The sequence below is a fragment of the Poecilia reticulata genome, chromosome 19, assembly GCF_904066995.2.
Source record: "Poecilia reticulata chromosome 19, P_reticulata-male-v2, whole genome shotgun sequence".
NCBI lineage: Eukaryota > Metazoa > Chordata > Actinopteri > Cyprinodontiformes > Poeciliidae > Poecilia > Poecilia reticulata.
The window spans coordinates 11,300,070-11,323,718 of record NC_088848.1 but is presented as its reverse complement, the minus strand read 5'-3'; the positions used below and the strand labels follow the sequence as shown (position 1 = coordinate 11,323,718).

General features: G+C 38.0%; 2 protein-coding genes across 4 annotated transcripts; both read left to right on the top strand.

Annotated features, from left to right (window-relative positions):
- The first annotated feature begins 3,680 nt into the window (after positions 1-3,680).
- Positions 3,681-6,576, top strand: hmx3b (H6 family homeobox 3b). 2 transcript variants are annotated; one of them, XM_008437153.3, is made up of 2 exons: positions 3,681-5,099; positions 5,338-6,576. In XM_008437153.3, exons 1-2 carry the CDS (start codon positions 4,817-4,819, stop codon positions 5,916-5,918), a joined length of 864 nt encoding a protein of 287 aa, XP_008435375.1. In that variant the 5' UTR covers positions 3,681-4,816; the 3' UTR covers positions 5,919-6,576. The 2 variants fall into 2 exon arrangements, with proteins under 2 accessions (XP_008435375.1, XP_008435374.1); XM_008437152.3 differs by having other exon boundaries at positions 3,684-5,099; positions 5,335-6,576.
- A 3,917-nt stretch (positions 6,577-10,493) lies between these two features.
- bub3 (BUB3 mitotic checkpoint protein) lies at positions 10,494-14,994 on the top strand. Of its 2 annotated transcripts, XM_008437150.3 has the most exons (8): positions 10,495-10,688; positions 11,631-11,825; positions 11,910-11,979; positions 12,217-12,368; positions 12,452-12,610; positions 12,762-12,939; positions 13,331-13,547; positions 14,690-14,994. In XM_008437150.3, exons 2-8 carry the CDS (start codon positions 11,631-11,633, stop codon positions 14,697-14,699), a joined length of 981 nt encoding a protein of 326 aa, XP_008435372.1. In that variant the 5' UTR covers positions 10,495-10,688; the 3' UTR covers positions 14,700-14,994. The 2 variants fall into 2 exon arrangements, with proteins under 2 accessions (XP_008435373.1, XP_008435372.1); XM_008437151.3 differs by lacking the exon at positions 14,690-14,994 and having other exon boundaries at positions 10,494-10,688; positions 13,331-13,551.
- Positions 14,995-23,649: the final 8,655 nt, after the last annotated feature.

The window sequence follows — 23,649 nt, the reverse complement described above, 5'->3', positions numbered from 1 at the left end:
TTAGGAGGAAGTACAATGCTTCTTGCAAGAATGTCCTGTATGACAAAAGGCGAACATTAAAACTAATAAAAAAATGCTTAAGGTTTGCAATGCTAGTGTCAAATATGATGACGCTCAGTAAGAAAACGTCTGCAAGCCATGTCACTCTCTGAACCTCTTCCAGGGTTTATATGAATACGTACAGTAGCATGTCACTTAAACTTCTTCCAATTTTTGCCTCCAACACCCCAAAAGAAATTCAAATGCAAACAATTATCTTCAGACATCATCTAATCATGAAATAGAGTATATCTGTGCAATTTAATCTCAACTTAAAAAAGCAGCTCTTAAAGCTTTGGAGGTTTGTTAAGAGAACATAAGCAGACAAACAGCATCATGAAGACCAGAAAACACAGCAGATGGATCCGAAATAAATTTGTAGGGAGGATCAAAGCAGGGTTAGGTTTTCAAACTAACATCGCAAGCTTTGAAGATGTCATAAACCACTGTTAAATCACCTAAACTGACAGGTCAGGAGAACTTTAATGAGAGTAGCCAATAGGTTCGTGGTCACTCGAGGGGAGCTGCATAAGTCCACTGCTCAGTTGGGAGGATGACTATTATTTGTGTACTCTACAAACCTGAGTGTAAAGGTTAAAGGCGGGCACAAGAAATCCCCTTTGGCAGTTTGTTACAAGCTTTATTAGGGACATGGCCAATATGTTTAAGAAGGCGCTCTGGTCAGAGTTCATGGGAAGATTGATGGAGTTAATTACAGGGTAATCCAGGAAGAAAACCTGCTGTAGAGGCTGTAAAAGACTTGAGGTGGTTGCGCTTCAAGCAGAAGATCAGGCCTGTATATATAAACAAACATATATGTGCATATTGGAATGGTTTAGATCAAAGCATGTTCATACAGTATGTGGAACAGACAAACTCCAGAACTCTGAGTTGTTTTCAAAATTCTCATATCAAATTTGGCCTCCATTTTGCTTCACCGATAACTCGCTTCCCTCCTCTGATCCATCCTCAGCTGTCTGTTTAATGAGCACAATCTCCTGAAAACACACAACTGCTTTTCACTTTGCCTCCCTAAATGCAGCTCAGCTAGCCTCTTTTCTCCACCCCCATCTTCAACACTGCTATGAGACCTCTAATTATGCAAGGATTCAAGTAGCTTTTCACAAAACACTGTGTTGTCCTTTTGCGTTGGAGAGCGCTCGACGAGTTAAAAGGACAGGCCGTGTGCATGCAGGTTGAGCAAATTCAATTTGGCTGATTAATTCTCTTCGTCTGCTGCTGGTTTGGTTTAAACGACAAATGCAGTGTTTTATAGATTTGTTGTTTTTTTTGCCACTTTTTCTGAAGTAATAATTAAGTCCAGATAATGCAAATAAGTACAGATATCCTCTTCCTGCACAGTGACATGAATTAAAACAGAAAGCGTCTACACTAATCTCACCACCAACCATCGCATTTCACCTCTTTCCACTCAGTGTGGGACCTAAGCTCTTCATTTCTTAATTTTTTAGGCCATCCCAAGCATTAATGTAGGGGGGAGGTACATGGGAATGGTTTTAAAAACCCTTAAAAACTGAGACATGTTTGCAAATACACTCACAAAAGTAAACATTTTCTCAGCTAATATATTTTAATTGGCCCCATTACCCACTCAAATGTCCAGTTGGAGGAGTTCCAAGTATCGGTGGATTAATTCATGTAAAATACCAAGTGAGAAACATTTCTCAGTATAAAATCTATTTACAATATCAACTATTTGATTGTGTAGGTTATCGTATAGAAATGTGTTTTTTTTTCTAATCAAACCAAAAAAAATGGCTTAAAAGGTGTTCTTATTTCTAAATTTAGGTCACTGCTTACGGTGGCTTTGCACAGAGAACTTTTTCCAATAATAATGTTATTATGGAAAGTTGAGTGGAAGGAAAAATACATAATTAACTGCACCAATGAAAAAACTGTGAGACAAAGCCAATTTAAGGGTTCTTAGGGAGATTTACAAAGCAAGATGCACCACACGCTTATATATGACTAGACATGGGCTACGATTGTGGCCTCCCTTATGTTAATCCACTCAACAGTGTCAAACGTCTTTTACCCACATTAAGCATAAAAAAACATTGAACTCTTTGATTTCAAATTCTCTAGTCAGATGAAAGTAAATTATGCAATTTAATTTACAAATCAAGATCTAAGAGAGTTGAAAGAATGAAGGGGCACAGAATCCGAATCAAGGTTGCTATCTGGATTGCCTTAACATCTCAGCTGTCACATAGGTTGATGCCGCAGTGATGCAGTGTTTCATACAAGAGGAGCCCCAACCAAGTACTGAGTGCATTTATGCTCTGCTTTGCCTCTACATACTTTTCAGAGGGCAGGCTTTTCTGTAATAAAAATTCTTAGAATATTCACATTTTCTGAAAAATTCAATCTTGGCTTTTCTTTAGCCGTAGGTCATAATTGTGAAAATTAAAAATAAATAAATGTTTGAAATATATAATTCTATGTGTTTTTTATTTTATTTTATCTATTTCCCACAGGAGTTTTGGAATTAACTAGATTGTATTTTAAATTAATGAGATAAGATTGATTTTATTTTTTTCTCTAGCTTCCTCCTCAAGCGCTCAGAGGGTCACTTCACTTAGGGACTGTCAACAAATTCCCAAACCAAACACTCCTGTCAAACAAATGTTAATAGATGCCTTACCTTGTGACCAACTGATACAAAAAAGTGGTAATTCATGCTTTTACATGAGACACACTACCCTCTATTAAAATGTCAAGTCATATTCAATATTTTAAATAAATGCAATGTTAAATAATGTAATGTTTTCTTCAATAGCTTCCATATTGTGTGCCACAATGACAAGAGATTAGTGTGTAATTGTTGTACTAAACTCTATATTGGAGGCACATTTTTATTCCATTTTAACTACATTTTTATTTTTGTTACTTTTTTTTGTTGTTTAAATTTAGTATTTCTCTTCAATAGCTTCTAGGTCATGTGAACTATTGAGTCAAAATCAGTGTGAAATTATTATAGGGGTGGGGGGATATCCCTACGAAATGGGATTCAGCCCAACATGTTTCATTCCACAAATGTCATCTGCTTCATTCATGTGCTTTTATATTTCACAAGAACATTACCGTTGTCATTCGCATTAGGTCACCTGCTGGGGATTTTAGTACAAAGCTAATCTGAAAGGGCTTTATCAGGATGGAAGGCATTCAGTTTGTAACTCGCCTGCAGCGTTTCCTGTCTAATAAAATTACACTGAAGTCAATAAGCTCTGGTCCAGGTAAACTGCACATATTTCTCTGCTGAAGGTGGAACAGATGAACCACAGCCTCCATCAGAACAGATACCACTTAAACAAATGAAATCAGTAATTATTTAATGGCTTTTTTTGTTTTTTTGTGCTTTTAAAGACACTATCCAGAGGTCCTGTTTTTCAGTAAAAACACACACTGACAGTAAAGACATAGCTGGGTAATTAAATATTCCACAGCAAGATTTCACAACAGGTAAATGCTTTAAAAATAAACTTTATAAAAGGCAGTTTTCAAACATTCCATTTATTAAAGGAAAATGGTATCCAAACCAACCTGTACCTACGTAAAAAAGCAATTACCACCCTTATTAAATCACAAAATATATGATTAAACACATTTTTGGTTCAATTTCAGGAGTCACACCATGCCCAATTGCTGGCTGACCTGTAGAATCAAGAAAACACTTTCAGTATCTGTCTGTCGACATGACAACAATCTCAAAAACCAGCATTATGGAACAAAAATATTTGAGAACTAGGAGTCTGGAAAAGGCTAAAAAGTCATTCTCAATGTTTTGGGACCCCAATAAACAGCAAGAGTTGTTATCAACTAATGACCAACTAAAAGTACACCAAGAGCACATCCAGTTCCCACAATAATAACAGGTCACTCTTACCTCAGTAAAGGTCAAGGACATGTTGTGGTGGTTTGTTTGTATAACTGTAATTTTTTGTATTTTAAATAACTGTATTTTTTTTTTCTGGACGGGTTGTGAATCTATATGATGTTTTTATTAAAGAAAACAAGTAAGTAGATAGTTACTGATTTAATGCTTCAGAAGTGAAGAACTGTCTCTAGCCCAGAAATCCCATCCTCCTTTCTTCCGATCCCGGAGTTTCAACTACACCTAAAATTTGATGTGTTGTTTGGTGAAGTTCTCCGGAAAAATCCGGTGGCGACGTTGTGCGTAAAACGTGTGAACACGAAATTTACAAAACGAACCAAACCTTCTCTGTGCCATCCACGTTTGTTCAATTTACTGCCAGGTGATTGTGGTTTGCGCACGGCCTCCCGAGCCCGCGCACCAAAACCCAGAGAGATTTCCCCTCTTTAATCTAATTGGATGATAAGTGGGTGCGTTACTATTGAGCCCGGAGCCAAAACGCTTGCGCGGCCTTCTTCTTCTGTTTGGATCCTGTTCCCGTCACAGCCCCCATCGCGTTTCCCATTTGCTATTGTACCTACCCAATAGCAGAGACCGAGCGCGCTTTAAGTCAGATGGCATTTCCATTCTCCGTCATTACAATACAGCGCGAGTTTGACGCAGTGATCCCTGCGCTTTTTCCACTCCAAATCATTCTCTGGAGAGGCCGGGACGCAACTTCTTCTCTCTTTTTTTTTTCTTCTTTTCCTTTCTTTTACATCCTCCTCAGTGGTTAGATTTTCTTAAAAGCAACAAGTTGGAAGTAAATGTTTTAATTTTTTTATTTTTTTTTTTACCTCCAGAACTTTGTTGATGGTCATCCATATCGGACAATAAGCGGTAATGGCAGAATCTGACACGCAGGAGACTCGCCAAGCCACAAAGGATTCACCGTTTTCCATAAAGAACCTGCTCAACATCGAAGACAAACCTTCGAAGCCAGCACCCACCCTCGGGTCTTCCAAAGGAGTGTTTGAAGGCACATTTTTCTCCAGGCTCAGCGATCTGTCTCTTCCTAGATTTGAGCTGCAGGGGCAGAGGATCGGACTGTCAGCGCAGTATTTGGAGAGAGCGTCTGCCTGGTGGTATCCGTACACGTTGGGAGCGCATTTTAGGACTGCGTCGGGTAAATATTTGTCCCTAAAAAAAAATAAAAAAAAGTTAACATTTCATTTTCTAAATTTCCGTAAAAGGGTCGAACTGATAATATGTTAATTCACAAAGAAATAGCTCGCTGCTCGCTGTTTATTCAATTTATTTGGCTGCTTAAAACAAACTGATTCGTGTAACGTTTATGTAGTAAAAACATACTCACATGTTAAAGTGTATTGAATACTTTTTTTTTTTTTTTTTTCCTTCAGCAGGTTCGGAGAAAATCAGCCAGAGGGAAGAAGACAGGCGCTCGCCGGACCTCCAAAAAAGCGACCAAGATGCCAAAGAGGAGAGCGCCGACGACGACCTGGCGCTGGACGAGAGCGACGCCGACGAGTCCAAGAAGGAAACCGACCAGGAGGAGGACTGGAGGAGAAAACCAGACGAGCTGGACCCCGACAAGAAGACCTGTCGGAAGAAGAAGACGCGCACGGTGTTCTCCAGGAGCCAGGTGTTCCAGCTGGAGTCCACCTTCGACATCAAGCGCTACCTGAGCAGCTCGGAGCGGGCCGGCTTGGCCGCGTCGCTGCACCTCACCGAGACGCAGGTGAAGATCTGGTTCCAGAACCGGAGGAACAAGTGGAAGAGGCAGCTGGCCGCCGAGCTAGAGGCGGCCAACATGAGCCATGCAGCGGCTCAGAGGATCGTGCGGGTGCCGATACTTTACCACGAGAGCGGGGCCTCGGACGCGAGCGGCAGCCCCGGTACGAACTCACCGGGCAGCCAGTCACTGCTGGCTTTCCCCCATCACATGTACTATTCCCATCCGACGCCGCTGCTGAGGCCGGTTTAACAATACTTGTGTTTTCAAACGGGAGCAGTTCAAAAGAAAAATTAAATTACATTTTGTACATTTTGTATATTATTATTATTATTATTATTATTATTATTATTATTATTATTATTATTATTATTATTATTATTATTATTATTATTAGACCAAAAACATTGTAAATAAAATATTGCTGTTGATTCCCCAAAAAACGGTGCATATATTTTAATGTATTAAATTTTGGGGGGAAAAACATAAACTTGTTTTCAACGGGGGTCGTTTGTCTGTATTTCAGAAATTTGCGTCAGTGTTTGTAAAAAAAAAAATAAATGTGGGAATTAATATTTTAGTATCTTTAAACCGTGCAATACTGTTGGTTTGTCAGCCTTTTATTTTCGTCACAGCTCAGTTGCAAAAACGCGAAACATTGCTTTTTTTGGTTTTGTTTCGTTATAGTGAGGACAATCATGTGATTCTTAACCTGAACGCTGTACAAAACATTCATTTGCTTTTTTTTTTTTTTTTTGTTTGTTGTTTTTGTTGTTTAGTTTTTTTGACGGCTGTATAGTTTAAAAGCTACGAAAGAGCCAAAAAATAGCCTCGATTTCTGCCTCTATGTTTCTTTCTTGATATTAAAATTCTGTACAGTCCGAAGCTCAGTAAAGTGCATTCAAAAGAAGTTTGCTCATCTGTTATTATTGTGAAGTAATAAATAATTGAATCATTTTTAGTTTTACCAAAGTATATGATCAAAACTGAAGCCTTTTATGCCAGCATGTCTTATTTAAAGACTTAAAGAAAAACATTTCCCTGCTGGGAGCGCACTGTCACAAGTTAAATATTTGAGCCTATCAATTGGGTACAATAATCTGTCTTAATTAGTCTTGATGCAGATAATGATGTATTTTTTTATGTTAGAGGCCTCTGTTAGTCTTTATTTGTTTTTATTAATATATTTCTATACAGACGAAGCTATACGTCTGTATAGCTTCCCGAGCAGCAACAAAAAAGACCAAAAAGCAAAGATCATTCAATTAAAACCATGGCAAAATCTGTCATGTCACTGTAAAAATTAATCTTGAGGGGGATATTAAATGTTAGCTCTTAAAATTCGTGAAATGTTAAATAAGTGTTATAGGTTCCAACTGAAATTTTAATGGTTACATTCTAATAAAAAAAATATCTATGTACTTTAAGTAACAAGATTTTGATTTGAGTTTAGCTGAAGATGTTTGTTCATTCAAATCAAATTTATATTTGTTGTGTGTGCTGTCCAACAGAAAATTTTGACAGTGTTTTTTTTTTTTTTTATGAATATCAATGTCAGAAAGGTTGTAAATGTTCAGAAATGCCAGTAGACTTGCTGAGGATGTTCCAGGAATGTAAGATTATATTTAGCTTTACCTTGTACCACTGATGTTGACGTTAAATTTGATACCAAAGAAATTGTTCTATATCGTACCTATATGGTTGTTATAGGGAAAATTAATACGTTACTTTTTCAGGTTAGATTTTAAAAAGTTTAAAACAATTTTTTTTATAACATTCCAAGCACCAATTACAAACCAATTCTTTTTTTTTTTTTTTTTTGTTTTACCATTAGATAAGCAAAAATTTGAAAAAACAAAACAAAACAAGAATTCAGCTGAGTAAGTATAATTCAAAAATTGGGTTGAACTTAAAACTTTTTTGTCTTTCAATTTCATTTTGTTTTATCAACAAATGTCAACATTCTGGATCTATGGTCTCTGGAGGCCCTGAAAGTTTGGGGCTCCTAACCGTTGCTCAGTTCACCTATGTCTTGTGAGGGCTCTGGTATGGCATTGAAAACATGCTGTAGAATTTAAAATAACATTGCGGACATAATTTGGTTGAATTCAACAATAAACTACTTAGAAGGAAGACCACTTCTGGGCATGTCAGAGATGACGGTGCTCTGGTGGAGACAAAAAGATAAAAGGGCCAGAGAAGAACAGGGTAAGTGGTAGGCCTTGAAGAACTGGGCCATCAACAGTTTCTTGAAGGCAGACAGGAACAACTTCCATGTTCTGGTTATTCTACCATCATGGAACAAACACCAGCCCTGCTTTGTGTAAGGACTGCTAGACTTTGACGACCAAAGTGACAAAGTCATGACAGTTAGGTCTTTACAAGAGGATTCAAGTTCATGAGTTGTTTCATCTTGCATTCAATGCAAGTGGCAAAAGGAAGCCAGTTGAGCTGTCGATTTGCATCTCCCTGAAGCAGTGACACTTCTGCTTGTGAACATGCTCCTTTGCTGCTTTAAAGCACAGGGAGGAATATACTGATCATTGCCTGCATTACTAATAGTAGCACTACAGCAAATGGTAAATCCCACTGACTTTTCGACTTTTAGAATTCAGTCTTCAAAAAAAAAAAGAAAAATCCAAATGGGATAGTATGACAGTTTTTTAACAATATTCATGACATTTACTAAGCGCATTATTATGAGAGACTACACTCCTGCTTATAATTTTCTTCATAAATGACAGCAATGCTTGACTAAACCAGGATACATTCTAATGTATGCAGGATCTGCTACCAAAGCATACCAGTTAACAGAATGAATATTGCATTCACAATTTGCATGCTTCTTAAAAAATGTGTATATTTTTTATGGCTAACGATATAGTGCCTAACCCAGTGGTTCTTAACCTTTTTTGAGGTACCGAACCCCCAGTTTCATATGCCACCCCCACGCCACTAGAGGCAGTAGCAACCCCGAAAAGATGCGACTAAGGAGCAGATTTAGACGACTGAATTTGGTAAAAAGAGTGGAACTCCTTCAATCAGGGCTCCTCCGCAGCTCTGATTGGTTAAGCAATGTAACGTGATCCTCTGCAGCAACTGATGGCAAAGCGGGGCGCGTCATCACGACTTTACACAAGTGTGTCTTTACCTCCGCCGAACCCCTGAGACCGACTCACCGAACCCCTGGGGTTCGATCGAACCCAGGTTAAGAACCACTGGCCTAACCTAATATTCACTCCTCACCAGAGTTTTGCTACCTAGATAAACATAGACACTAATACGTAGACGCCTCATGGAGCGCTGAGTCGTACGTTAACGTCACCGCCATCTTCTATGTGGCAGCAGAGCAATCGGAGCTCCTTAAGTTCTGTGCTGTGTGGACTTGTTTAATCTGTTTTACGAAACAAATTGGATTCATTGACATTACCTCCCACAGGTAAGGGTGAAAGATCAGAATTACTTGACTTTGCAGCTAGAAATTCGCTTCTAAAATATTACCTATGTAGCTAAATTGGCCCGAAGTAACCACTGGTTGTTAGCGTAGCAGCTAACGTTTTCATGCTGTTTTATAATGAGGGAGAGTATTGATGAGAAACCGCTGTTAGAGGAGAAATTAATTGAAGACTAGGGGATTTTGTGAGGAAAGGTCAGTCAGGATCAGAGCTGGAGCTGCTGTTCTTCAGTCTCTGTTTCCCAGCTCAGCTTCACCATGTCGGTATTTAGCTATAAAGATGCTACGAGTCAGAGCCCAACATGCTGAAAATGTCTTTTTCTGAATGTGAAGGAAACATTTATGTATTTTCTATTACACTTTTGGATAATTTCTCTTTTATTCTTGGCTTTAGCCTGTGGACCAGGACGTCTTAGAAGTCATTGAGTTCTCCCAGTGTGACCAGCAGACTGAAGCCCTGCCTGTGGCCAGTGTTCCCAGTATAATAAATAAATGTTTTATTCTTTCACTTTGTGTGTATTTTTAAATATCTCAATCTGAAGTATTAGTGTATTAATGCGTCTTATGTAATAAAATAAAAATAATTTATTCTGTTAGAATTATTTGCTGTCAATAGCAGAGTTGACATACTGTAATAAATATTTATTCTCTGACAAAAAGTAAGAAAAATATGTAGTCTAATGTTTGACAATGACTGATTTATAAATCAAAAGTAATTTTTCAATAATGTATACAAATAAATACAATAATTAAAATACAATAATTTGTTTCTTGTCTTGAAACGTTAAATGTACATTGAATTATGGAATTATGTAAATGTTCTTTAATAAAACACTGTAACAGTGTGTCTGTTCGTATATGTCAATATAAAAAATGATCAGAATAATTTATATCAAACAAAAACATTGTGCTCTTTATTTAGAAATGCCCCAAAACAATTAAATAATCACATCAAAAGTTAGAAACTCTGTTTTTAGTCATTTCTTTGATTGACAAATATATTAATGTGTGTGAGAAAAATGTGTCTGTCAATGGCAGGTATTAACTTAAAATACTTTGTAGAACGGCACTTTATAAAGTTCGGTCCAATCACTTACTGGCACATATTCCACATTCAATATGGCGGACGCTGTTACGTATCGCAGCAACGGGCCGACCCGCTCCATGAGGAGTCTACGTATATGATGTATATGTTGATAAAGATACCTATCTTGTTTTTTTTAATAATAAATAACATAATAACTTTTAATTTTCCAAAAATCGCAAAGCATTTTAGTACGAAAAAAAATTGGAGACCCATGTCACGTGATTTGTGTGGCTTCTACGGAAATAGACGTAGTTTTAAAGCCAACCAATAATGTTGCAGGCGCCAATTTGAACTCTAATGTCAGCCAATCAGTGTGTTGATACTGTTCCTTGTGCTAGCAAGCGAACTAGCTACACGCGACCGCCTTGCTTTCTAGTACTTTCTACGAATATATTTAAACTTTTATTTCGTTCTGAGTAATAATACTTAGTCCTGCGAGACATATTACCCAGTCGCGCTTGTACAACACGAAACTAAAGCGGTAAGTAAAGTGAAAAAGCTAACACGAATGTTTGTAGCCACTTGCTAGCGCTAGCTGAACTGGGCTCGGTGTAATTACTGGAGCTAGCTGTAGAAGAGCAGTTATGACTTTAACCCCAGCTAAGTAAAAAAAAAAAACGGCCCAGAAACGTGTGCAAAAGTTTGACGTGTGTTAAAGCTTGTGTTTATGTTATGTTTATGCCGTAAATATTAGTTCTTTAGAGATTTGGAAAGTCATTGCTTTTTACCATTGATTTCACGAATAAACTGCAGCTTGTTGTTGATTTTGACCAGACTTTCTTGTCCATTTTCTGAACTTTACACTTACTTTGAGTTTAATTTTCTGGAATGCAATGTAGACTTTCTAGAAATTATTGTTGTCATTAAGTCAGCATTATGTAAATCTATTCGTGAAACTCTTTTAATGTCCCTGAGTTGCACACTGGGTTTCAACGCTTACATACTTCTTTCACTGCCTATGTCATAACCTAAAGGTTTTGTTAATCTGTTTATCCATCCAACTAATCGTCCTTCATCAGTTCATCTGTTTATCACTCCATCCATGTTTATTACCTCTCCCGGGCTTTGTTTTTCCGACGTTGCTTAAGTGTAAAAGTATCTGCCACAGAATCATAGCAAGCTGTAAAAAATATGCAAGTCTAATATTTTTACCTTGCAAAGCTCTGTTTTGCTCTGTTGTTTTGATTTAAATCTTGCTCCATGTTCCATATGGCTGAAATAATGCATAAGATTGCCAAAAGGGTTAATATCAAGACTTTGCTAAAGAAAGCTTTGGAAGAGATTGTGATTTTTAATATTTCTGTTGGTTATATTGATCTGATTGTTGTTATAAACTGTTTTAATCAACATCCAAAATTATTCTAATCAGCTGTTGACTATCTGATATTTATGCCTAAGTGTAGATTATCCTCTTCTTCCGCAGATGACGGGCTGTAACGAATACAAGCTAAACCAGGGGCCAGAAGACAGCATCTCTGCTGTGAAGTTCAGCCCCAGCACTGCTCAGTTCCTCTTGGTTTCCTCATGGGACTGCACAGTCCGCCTCTACGATGTGGGAGGAAACACTATGAGGATGAAGTACCAGCACACAGCTCCTGTTCTTGATTGTGCTTTTTATGTAGGTTGAGTTGCCTTTGACTTAACGCTGTGACCTTATTTACTGAGTGTGATGCAAGAGGATAATGTCAGGTTTTGCTTGCAGGACCCAACGCATTCTTGGAGTGGGGGTTTAGATTCCCAGTTAAAGACTCATGATTTGAACACAGACCAAGGTACGCCTTAAGCATCCTTTAAGTTAAACCTTATAAGCATAAAATCTGTACTGCTTTGATACATATTGTAAAGCTCTGACCTGCCGATACCGATTTCAGAAAAGTCCTTTTTCTCTTCTGAGCCTCTGATTACAAATTGGACAATTATAAATTTGGTTGAATTTATTCACCTGCTGGTTTCTTCATGTCTTTTTCATTGCCAAGTATTACATTTGTTTACTTTTATTCTTTGAACAGATACAATAGTTGGAACACATGATGCCCCCATTCGTTGTGTGGAGTATTGCCCAGAGGTTAACGTCATGGTAACGGGCAGCTGGGATAGATCAGTACGACTGTGGGACCCGCGGACGCCCTGCAACGCTGGCACCTTCACTCAGCCTGACAAGGTAGCAAAGCACATTAAAGGGGACTGTTTAGATTTATTCCCTCTAACATTTCTCTGGTTTTAAACCCGCTGTCATTTGTGAAGGTTTACACCCTCTCTGTGGCCGGAGACAGGCTGATTGTTGGCACAGCAGGAAGACGGGTGTTGGTGTGGGATTTGCGGAATATGGGTTATGTACAGCAGAGAAGAGAATCCAGCCTCAAGTATCAGACTCGTTGCATCAGAGCCTTCCCCAACAAACAGGTACACTTTGTGCAAGACAAATAAAGGCTCCAGCCTGTATCAAATTTCTTCAAGCATTTACTCTCAACTGAAACTAATGTTATGAATACATATTTCTTATTGAGATGAAGCTGGATTGTAGTTTCCGTTCTGTTTTTCGTCTTGGCTTCAGGGCTATGTGTTGAGTTCAATCGAAGGCCGAGTAGCTGTGGAGTACCTGGATCCGAGCCAGGAGGTTCAGAAGAAGAAATATGCCTTTAAGTGCCACCGGCTAAAGGAGGAAGGAATTGAACACGTCTACCCTGTCAATGCCATTTCTTTTCACAGTGTTCACAACACCTTTGCTACAGGTACGTAGAGTTTTAAGCAAACCACATTGAGGTATGTGGCTGTAAAGTGTCTTTACAAGGCACTAATTAGTTATGCTGTAATTGTAAAAGCTTTGGAATTACAATTTGGACTCATAAAACTCCAAAATAACCAGTTAAACTTTATTTTTTCAGATTTTATTTAGGTCTGAAAATTAAAATGGTCTCAAAAACCCTTAAATTGATTTTTTTTTTTTAAGAACTTGAATTAAACAGTTTTTTTTTTTTTCAATATATTGTTAAACTGATTCTGTTTTGAAAAGCTTCTTTTGACCTTTCGTCACTGACCTGTCACAATCTGCTAATAAAGACCTAATCTCTATTCTAACGGTTTAAAACTTCTGACATTGACCTTGAGCTCTCCTCTCTCCAGGTGGCTCAGACGGCTTTGTGAATATCTGGGATCCATTCAACAAAAAGCGCCTGTGTCAGTTCCACCGCTACCCAACTAGCATTGCTTCCCTGGCTTTCAGCAATGACGGCACCATGCTCGCCATTGCCTCGTCCTACATGCACGAGAAAGGAGACATCAGCCACCCAGAGGACGCCATCTTTATCCGTCAGGTCACAGATGCTGAGACAAAGCCCAAGTGAGTTTTTTTATTTTTATTTTTTTTACCACATTGAGGCACACTGCAGCAATTTACACCACCCCCATCTCACCCGTTACGTTTGCAGAGAGCATGTCCAGCTGCAGACACACCGATCTGTATCTCTTTGTCCACTTTTCAATATCCGACAGTTGAAAGACGCAGAAGAGAGTTTCAGCTTTCCAATTTGGAATATCTGTGACTCTTGTAAATATACAGCAGGACCACATGAACTAAAGCCTGATTAAAATGCAACCAAATTCATTATTACATATTTAAAAGCTTCCAGTTGCATTTGGACTACTGTTCCACTCTGAAGTGTAAACTATGCATTCATTGTGGGTCCTTCTGACATCTTGCACATCATAAAGTTTCTGCCTTTAGTATAATTTTCTACAAGTAAAAATCTTTAGTGTTTGTGGTCATTTTATGGCTTACTATGTGTGTGTAATAATATTGCTTATGTTTTTCCCTTTGAACTACATGAGTAGATCATTCACTCACTAATAGATCATCCAACCCAGGGGTTTGCAATCATTCTAATAATAGATTACAAGTTTTTTTTAGATGCATAACTTAAATTTATGAGCACATTTATTTGAATTTGGGTTTCCAATCGTATATAAACATCAGACCATGTGGATCCTTAAAAAGTTTGAGTAGACTGAAATATTTGACACCCAGAACAGTAAGATTATACATTTTTCCCCACAAATGTCCTAATAATTGCATTTTTTCCCCCCTGTCTGAAACGTAATCCTGATTCCTTGTATGTCTAGTACATTTGACATCATCACGATAAAGTAGACTTTAACTTTATGCTATTAGTAAATAGTGGTCTCAAAACGACAATATCATCACTTATAATAATTTTTGAATTTATTGATGATTATGGATGCTCTCATGGAACAAATTGGTTAAATAGGAAAAAAAAGACAATTCTGTCAATACAACCAGTTTTTGGAGTTTGAAAACATTAATATTAATTTATTGTTCTAAGAAATTAGTCATAATAATGATAAAGGATACAATAAATGCCTAAATACATAATGTTAAAGTCCAATGGCTGGAAATACTTCGAAAGATACTAACTTGTTTTCTGTTCTGATCTCTAATGCTGTTTTTTTTCTTCTTCTTTACAGGTCGACCTAAAACTGAAGTGTACTGGACTCCTTCACCATCCTGGGTTTCTGTTGGCATCCTGTGCTTTATCTGCATCACTCTTTACTTGTGATGTATGTTTGCTATAACCTACATGGTAAATATTTCTTTGTTTCTTGTGTTGTCTTGTTTTTTCTTCAGTGAAGCTGATTTAAACTTAAATACATTGTCTTGAGCTTATTTCCTTATGTTTAAAGTTGTTACTGTCCTTTACTCCTTGTTTTATTACTGATTGATGGGTAAAGTTGATATATGAATGAAAATAAAACCTTTTCATAAACTTCGAGTTTGAACTCAATCCTTCCTCCACCGTTTGTCACATACCAGGAGGAGAACATGAGACGTGCTAGGAATGTGTCGGAGCAGTAGTTTTACTTCTGATGATGTGTCGAGACAAAGTGGGGATTCTCTGGTTATGCTGGGGGCTACACTTGCCCAAGACAGTGACCTGTGCTGATAAGCATCACAGTTTTGTGATCCAAGGTAGATTCTTGTTTGTTACTTGGCAAACTGGTAGAGAACCACTAAACTGACTTCCCTGACATGGTGAGAATCTGCCAACAAGGAAGAATGTTAACTAAATCAAAGATCATCCTGAGATTATTCTAACACCTTTATGACCTCAATGATGGTGTTCAGATTTCTAAACCCACTTAAAAGTTTCAATGAACTAATGCATCGTATATGAATTTGTCCAAATATTTTTGTATAGATTTGACAGGTTCATTGATGTTTTGGAAATGCTTTTTTTTTTCTGCTTCTGCTTTCTGGAAATGGTAAAATTGTTGAGCACATTTCTGTGACTGTCTGAAACAGGCCAGCCTTTGACATCTGACTATAGCTTGATATGAAATGGCTTTCATTTTAGACCATAATTACAGCCACTGAGGCAGATGCAGGATGGCGGGGAGTTTGTTATTGGGGTTAAAGTGAATTATTTCTTTTCCTGTCATCTCTGGCTCCTGCTGAATTGTGAAGTTGCGTTTTGGGAGAACATATCAAACCTGTTAGAATTTGTCCATTTTGTGCCTGCTTTTGGAAATAAAGGTAATTTAGATTTTATTTTAAAAGGCGCACGTCTTCAATTTGAAATACCTGCGATTGCATTTAGGATATTTGCGACCTTCTAAGGTTTGATAGTTAAGGCAGCTTTTTCATGTCTTACAATCATAAATCATAATTTATTTAGCTGGAGTTTTGTGATAGACCAGCATGAAATTTGTATTATTCTGATGTGGAGTTAAGGGTACACATGGTTTTCATGATTTGTCTGAAACGTGTTGTGCATTCAGACGTGTTCAGCCCCTTCACCGTTGTCCACTTGTACATCTATATCACCTTGTGCGTGGCATGTAAGTAGCAGCATCATAATGTAGAGAAGTTTTACTTCACCTGGGATGGGGAATCTGGAATCTTTTTATGTATTGAAGTGGCCTAGACAAAGTCCAGACCTGCATTAATTTAAGAATTCGTGGCTAAACTGTAGAACTGATGTTCAAAGATGCTTTCTGTCGGAGCTCGAGTTATTTTATAAGGAACAGTGTCCCCAAAAATCTCCAGATGTGCAACACTGATGAAATGTATAAGCACGCCACACATAAACATATTTCCAAATCCATTGTTTTTTCCATTCCCAGCAGAACGTATAAAGCCTAAAGTGACAATATTAAATTTAAGGTGTATTAACACATTTGCAATGTGCTGTCAATTTCATCAAAGTATTTAATTATGCTTTATTAATTGTCAGTATTCTACTACAAAAGCCCTCCAATTTTCTTTTTTTTTTTTTCTTTTTTTTTTCCAATGCTCATGTGGCAGCCGTCCAGATAACCACACCAGTGTGTGGCTTGTGTGGCTGAGCTCTGGTTTCCAGCAGCTGAAGTGTTGCAGACAGTTTGGCTCTACATGAAACCGTTACATGACAATTAAAAAGGGTGACTCCGCTGCAGTGGCTTGTCAGGTGCATTTAACCTGACCACAAAGGGCTCTTATGTTCACTCAAGAGGGCACTGATGACCTTCAGTCAGACACCTTATCCCTCAAGACCGGCTTCTAATACAAAGGCGATGATACCATCCTTCATGAGCCGCTGTAAGTTATGGGAAGTCACGTGACGCGTCAGGAAACTATTGACAACATTTTGTCTTTGATTTCATTACTCCAGACAGTTTGTCAGAATGCTAACAATTCATTTATTTATAATTAGAGGGAGAGGTGTGATATTGAATTTCACATTATAAATGAATGCTTTTGTTTCATTTTTTTTTCCCTAAACAAACTTTTTCCATTTGTAAGGGACTTGGATGTAATAGTTGACATTTGTAAATAGATTTCTGACTAGATTTTAGAAGTTTGGATTCAGATTTGGCTCCAGTATATTTTATATTAACCATGCTCATTTTGGGAGCAAAAACCTTTCATAGATGAATTTTTGATACGTCTTCCAAATGTTATCAGGCAGTGAACAAGCTTTAGTTTTGCTTGTAAAATTGAACAAAAAGGTATTTTATGATTTAACAACGGACGTGATTACTTTTTTTTTTTACAGTTCTAGATAAAAAATGTTTAAATTAAATTTATGTTACGTTTATTTTGATCAATATAATATCATCATGATAAACTACTGTGTATTTCCAAATTGGAAATTCTGTTGTTCCCCCCCTCCCCTTTTAACCAACGACATACTGTTTCCAGTACATCGAAGCAGAAGATCAGGAAACCTGACCCTTTCTCTTGGACATGGCTGTGGTCTGCCACAGGACCTCACTCCAAGCTGTCCCCTGCTGCCCCCAGGGAGGCTTTTAAAGAGCCTTGGCGGGCAAGACAACATCTTCTCGAGAGCATTGTAGTTACATTAGAGCCTAATTAGACGATAAAGCTCAAGGCCATGTAACCCACTGCTAGGTGTCACACTAACAGCCATCCATCTCTGTCCGGGCCTCGACAGGCAGCCAGTGCGGGTTGACTAGTGAAGGGTGCGCTCACCCGGCAGCTGGACTGCAGTAAATCACAAATCTCTCAGCGTGGCAAGAAGCTGGGAAATATATTTGGGATTCGAGCTTTCATTTTTTTGCTCTGAGGTGCTGTGAAGGAAATGAATCAACTGATAAATGGGATGTATGGAATGGGTGTTTCTACAAACCTTCCCAGAATTATAAAGCCCAGATTTTGTTCTTTATAAGCAGCATTCTGTCATTTATTCTGAACAGGAAATGTGCGTTATGCTGAAACGACACTACTGGAGTTAATGGCCTAGACGAATTGTCCTCTCTGCTCTGTTAAAGTAACACAAAGGAGAAGGAGATTCATAAATTACATCATTGAAAAGTTACATTTATTTCAGTAATTAAGTTCAAAGAGTGACAACAAGTAACTACTTAAACTACTTAGCCCTGTGTTAAAAAAAAGAAAAATGGTTGTGTTCAAAATGATGCATCCAAGTACATTTTAAATGGTTGAGTGGAAGGAAAAAGTCAAGTTTGGGGGCGATTCATAAGATGCACCAAGAATATCCAGGACATTAACTACAACTGTGGCATTGCTTGTGTTAATCTAGACCGAGTCATCAGCCAAGCATAAATTAGAATTTTTATTTGTATTTTGTCAGTGAATCTTCAGTATGTGACCCTAATTTCCAATAAAACAACTCCTCAAAACTCTTGAGCGGGCGTTGCTTCAATAACCTCTTGTGATCCCAAATACCTTTGCTGCTTAACCCCCTTTCTTATCCAAACCTTTTTCTTCCACTCAACCTTATATCTATATTCTAAATCTCTACAATCGACAAGGTTTTTTATTTATTTTTATTTGAATTACTTTTATAGCTTATGATCTTTTTTAAACAATGATGTAAGTCTTAAATGAGCTCACATGTCATCTGTCAAAATGATAAATGTATGTATAAAGAAGACGAGAAACGGAGGTCAATCAGGTCACGTTTGGAAATGCTTCGTTTAACAACTTCTGGAATAATTGAGACAGAAGATGAAATTGCACACAAAATATGCATTCCAGTGGCTAAGAAAACCAGCTCCATTTCATACATTTATTGAAACACTTCGGCTTAGTTTAGGGTGTTGCAAAACAAAGTTTATACCACCAATTGTTGATAAGATTCCCAGGTATTCCCTGTCAAATTCTACCCAATGTGGTTGTGAACTTCCCCAAGGGATGGAACCATAAACACGTGTCCAATAAAAAGTTCAGCACATTTCACAACAAATCCCAACGTCAACCAGTGACCATTAATGACAGGTAGATTTGGCACATCCCAACAGAGACGACTGGAAAAACGGTTGTTCTCTCCATTCAGACAGAAATCAGATTGCACTTTTCTTTTGTAGGCTGTCCGTTTCTACGAAGCTCCCTGGGTTATTTAATGACTTCATGGCCACAGGGCAAGGGTTACAGTTTGTCCTTTCCTGCAATTAGCATTCACGGTTAGCTTAGCAGAACTAATGCACCGCAGTCTTTGAGGCTCAGGTTTCCCTTGCGCCCCTGAGTGACTGCGGGCAAGATTTAACTGACTGCTTGTATCCATTTCAAGCTCCTTTAATAGATCTTACTTGCAAAATCCCCAAAAGAATACAACATCAAGTCGGCTATTATCAGCGTAGGTGTCGCAGTTTTGCTCTTTGGGGAAAAAGAAAAAGAATAGAGATTATGAATTTTATTTGTCGGTAATGCTTTTTGGTTATTTAGTTACATAGCTGTTGACACAAGTGTCTCAAAGGATGTCTGATAGAGCCGCGTATCCAGATCAATATGGCGCAATTATGTCTGCATTTATCTCTCATGCATGTCTCATAACATCATTAATTGATTAGTTTTGTGCTTCGTCCACCGACATTTAAGCAATTAGGTCAAAACCAAGTGATATTATGGATATATTTGGCAGACAGAAACATTTACGCCAAAGCTATTCATATAATTTTTGTGGGGTTTACATACAAATTCTTAATCAAAATGGTAATTCAGGTTATACATAAATACAAGTACATGATGCATATACACATATATTGATCAATGCGTACAAACGCATGTAAATCACAAACTGCAATTTTGAGCCTAAATCTTCAACATATCAGTCTAACGTAACTCAAATCTACATGTTTTTGCCATTTCTATCACACTTAAACATTTTAGATCATTAAGCAATTTTTTTGCATCAGTCCAATATAACCTGAGTTAAATAGATAAAGTTGAATTTATATCAGGATTTCATTCAAAAAGTGAAAAAGCTATCCAAGCAAACCTGGATAGCTTTGCTTGGAAACCCTGAACTTGATAGCCGTCGGTGCCACCTTAAGTGGTATTGCTGTTGAGTCAAGAAATTGCATAATTATAACCTGTCTGACAACATAAAGTGGGCTAAGGATCTCAAACAGGGATTAAGTGTTTACTGGGAGTCTTTTAAATCCCTTTAGAGAAATTTTGACTTACTCAAATTTCCTGAATTTTTAAAGTTATATCCCGTGTTAAATACAACAAAAGCTGAGAGACTGACAAATTAGCAACATTGTTAAAGCATTTAAGTCAGAATTGAAATTGATCTAAAGTGTTACAATATATTTTTTAGAGCCCAACAACATGTTTTGAGTTCCCCTTTCACCGATTTAATGTCCTTTATTGTAGAAGTGGAAAAATGTTTTTTCGTTTTGTTCCACAATGTGTTTACTCCTTCCAAAATCTATGATATTGAGTATGAAGTACATTTGTCACTTTCTAAGTGCATTCTGTCTGAGTGATCAGTGTTTGTCCTGCATTATGGAGGCAAATCAATGCCGCAAAAAGCAAGTATTTTCATAAATAGCTTTTGATTATTGGACGTTATTAACGTTTCTGAATGCGGTTAAAGTGAAACAGTGCTCTGCCCCATCGGCTCAATCGCAGATTAGGCAAAGTAATGTGAATGCAGGAGATCAATCCACTCATCTAATAATGCTTGTATGTGCGCTGCAGCGGGGCATTGAGAAGTCTGGTCCTAATTCATCATCGTACACACACATTATTTTATTATTGATGGCTGTTGCCTCGGGCAGGTCCATTTGTTAGCTTTTTTTTTTCTTTTCCAGTTTTGTGCCAGGCGGCAGAACGCTGGATGGAGGTTTATTCGGGCAGCCCCCTGCCAGCAGCGTCGCACGCAGCACTCTCCCATTCAGATATTGATCATCATTTCTCCCGATAATCCGGCACCTGACACATTTTTACAACATTATGTGGAACAGGTCAGGGGACAGTGTTAATGAAACAGCATGATGATGGATGTTGTTATCCACAGCATCAAGAACGGGATTTGTAAGCGCACGACTGCAACTCTGCAGAGCTGGTGAAGACTTAAGCAGTGAGGTGGTCCAAAATCACAAACACAAAGTGGTTCGGAATTGTGACTTGGAATGAAAATTATAGTTTTCAAATTGTGCACAAATCAAATTGTGGTCTTCTTTAGAATTGAATCCCTTTTATTTGATACCCCTAAAATAAATAGGCTTTGATCTTTTGGACGTAGTCATGAAAAATGCCAAAATCTCTCATTTAATTGATCCAATTTAATTTTCCGTGGATTTTCTTTAAACATGTACTATATTTCCATGCATTTATTTTGAAAACCAGTGTATTGTGGCTCTGCTTTGTTGAACCTCCACATTCTTACTTCCTGGTTTCAGTGCGTGGCTATGTCTAAGGTTTGTGGTTGTATCAAACTCTTTAAATATTCCGACGTTAGATTCAACGTTTCTCCTTGAGATGTTCATATTATCTTGTGGAGATAAGACGATACTCATTTCAGGTATTGTTATTGAACACAACCCTGCTTTAATGTTCTCCAAAGCTTCATCTCTGACCTGTCCTGTCAATTTTCTGTCTAATGTTCATCTGAGGCCTTCACAGATGCCGAGATCAAATCACACCACATTTTGCAGATTTGTGATTCTAAAACAAATTTTCCCTTAACTATACTCTGAACTTTGCGTTAGCTGCTCAGATCAAATCCCAATGCAGGTTTGATGTGGGCTTAAGGTTTGATGTTGTAACATGACAAAAACGTGGAAAAGTTCAACAGTTATGAATACTTTCGCACGCCAAAGCAGATTCGAATCTGCTCAATGAGAAATTACCAACGAGACAAAGGCGAGATAAAACTGAATAGGTGTTTTTCTTGTGTATTTTTTTATTTCTGTTCAAAAGGGTAACACCAAGCAACGTGGTAAAAATCAGGCTGTATGAGAGCACTGGGAGTGAAATCATAAGAGAGGGCTAAAACACCAGGCGTGAAGTGAGCTGTATGACTGCGAACTCTGTGCTCCACTCCCTCTCCACCATACATCCGTCCCTCCTGGCTAATGTATCCCCTCTCAATAGCACCGGGGACAGAGGAGAAAAGACACCGGTTTGTGTGAAGCACAGACAGCCCCATCGTTCGCAGCACTAATTGGCAAGAAAGCTTCACTTCATTCACTGCTGCGTGTCCTTTGTTGTCCTGTAAAGTGCAGTGCCTTTTGAGGGGTTGTTTCAAAACCTGGCTAATTTCTGCAGACCTCTTACCTGAAGCTGCCTTATGTGCCCATGCCATTATTTGTTTATTTTTTTTGTAATAACACAATGACGAAATACCTTTTGTTTTTGTTTTTTTATGCCTTCGTGTGTAAAAACTAAAATTTTACAGAATTTCAATGATTTTTTTTATTCTTGAGCATCTGTAAGAAGTAAAATAAATTTTAACGGAAAACAAACAATCTCTGATGAATTCTGCTTTTCACACTTGGGGGAGCTTTGCAGAGACAGAACAGAGGTCGGTGGATGAAAAGAGATGGCTTGTCCTTCCTTTCATCATCACGCTCGAGTGGTTGTATAAAAGCCTGCAAAATGTAGCTTGCAGTTGTATTTTTGCCACAATTACACTTTTATCCTGTCGTAAAATGCATTCAGAGGTTTTTGACTGTGTTTCATTGGTCCATTATTCTTACAGGCTCTCTTAACCCCCTCACACATGAGTTTTGTATTAACCCATTAAGAGTTGAGGCATCCTCTGGAAATGGGAACCACTATAGCCATATGTATCATCAGGTGCTAATGGGTTAAATACGGCTGCTTAACAGCTATTTTATTTTACGGTTCAGCTGCTAGATGTGCTGCATTACTTCTAGAGCTGGTCCAGGGCTGTATGGAGCCCTGGACAGAATTTCATTTGTGGCAGTCACTACATTTCACCAATCTTGAAAGTTCAACTAGTAATATCCCCTTCATGTCATCTATTCAGACATCTATGTTTTATGCAACATTGAACAATCATTTTGTGGATAGGGTTGAATTTATCATGGATTTTCTACAATCTGGGTCAAAATATACATACAAGCTCTAATGTATGAATCCGCAATGGTTTAGACAAACCACCCTTGGCGGGTTTGACGTAGTACTTGGCAGCGTTGGTCGATTTCGTACAAATTGGTTGGTTTCCTGCGAAAGATCTGTCTTCTAGGCATAGCCCATATTTTTACAAATGGGTTGAGATCAGGGAAGGCCATTTCAAAATCTTGATTTTTTTTTTTGTTCCCAAGCAAGGTTTGATGTGTGTTTGTGATCGTTCTCCTGTTGGAACAGCCTACACCATCAAACTCAACCAAATGAAATGAAATTGGATATGATGTTCAAGATCTTGCCTACTTTCTTCTTGGTACTGACCAAGCAAATATTTTAGAGCGCTTATTAGATGTTGAATGAACTCATGCAGGTGTTTTAGTAACAAGTGTCATTTGGGAGTGATTTCCCTTTCTGTCCAGCAGGGGGTCAAATGAGTTACCCGACCTGGAAAACCTCCAGGTTCACGCTGAAAAGCCAGAGTTCTGCTTTTTTTCAACCTCAGTTTGATAACGCACTGCTCACTTTAGAGGTGATCAGCTGGCTTTCTTGCAATGTACTTCTGGTGTAGAGGCACAAAAAAAAA

Coding starts and splice junctions, on each gene's coding strand:
- hmx3b (XM_008437152.3), top strand. CDS start 4,817: ATGGCAGAATCTGACACGCAGGAGACTCGCCAAGCCACAAAGGATTCA. Junction 5,100..5,334: donor GCATTTTAGGACTGCGTCGG/GTAAATATTTGT, acceptor TTTTTCCTTCAG/CAGGTTCGGAGAAAATCAGC.
- bub3 (XM_008437150.3), top strand. CDS start 11,631: ATGACGGGCTGTAACGAATACAAGCTAAACCAGGGGCCAGAAGACAGC. Junction 12,369..12,451: donor CCTTCACTCAGCCTGACAAG/GTAGCAAAGCAC, acceptor TCATTTGTGAAG/GTTTACACCCTCTCTGTGGC. Junction 12,611..12,761: donor GAGCCTTCCCCAACAAACAG/GTACACTTTGTG, acceptor TCTTGGCTTCAG/GGCTATGTGTTGAGTTCAAT.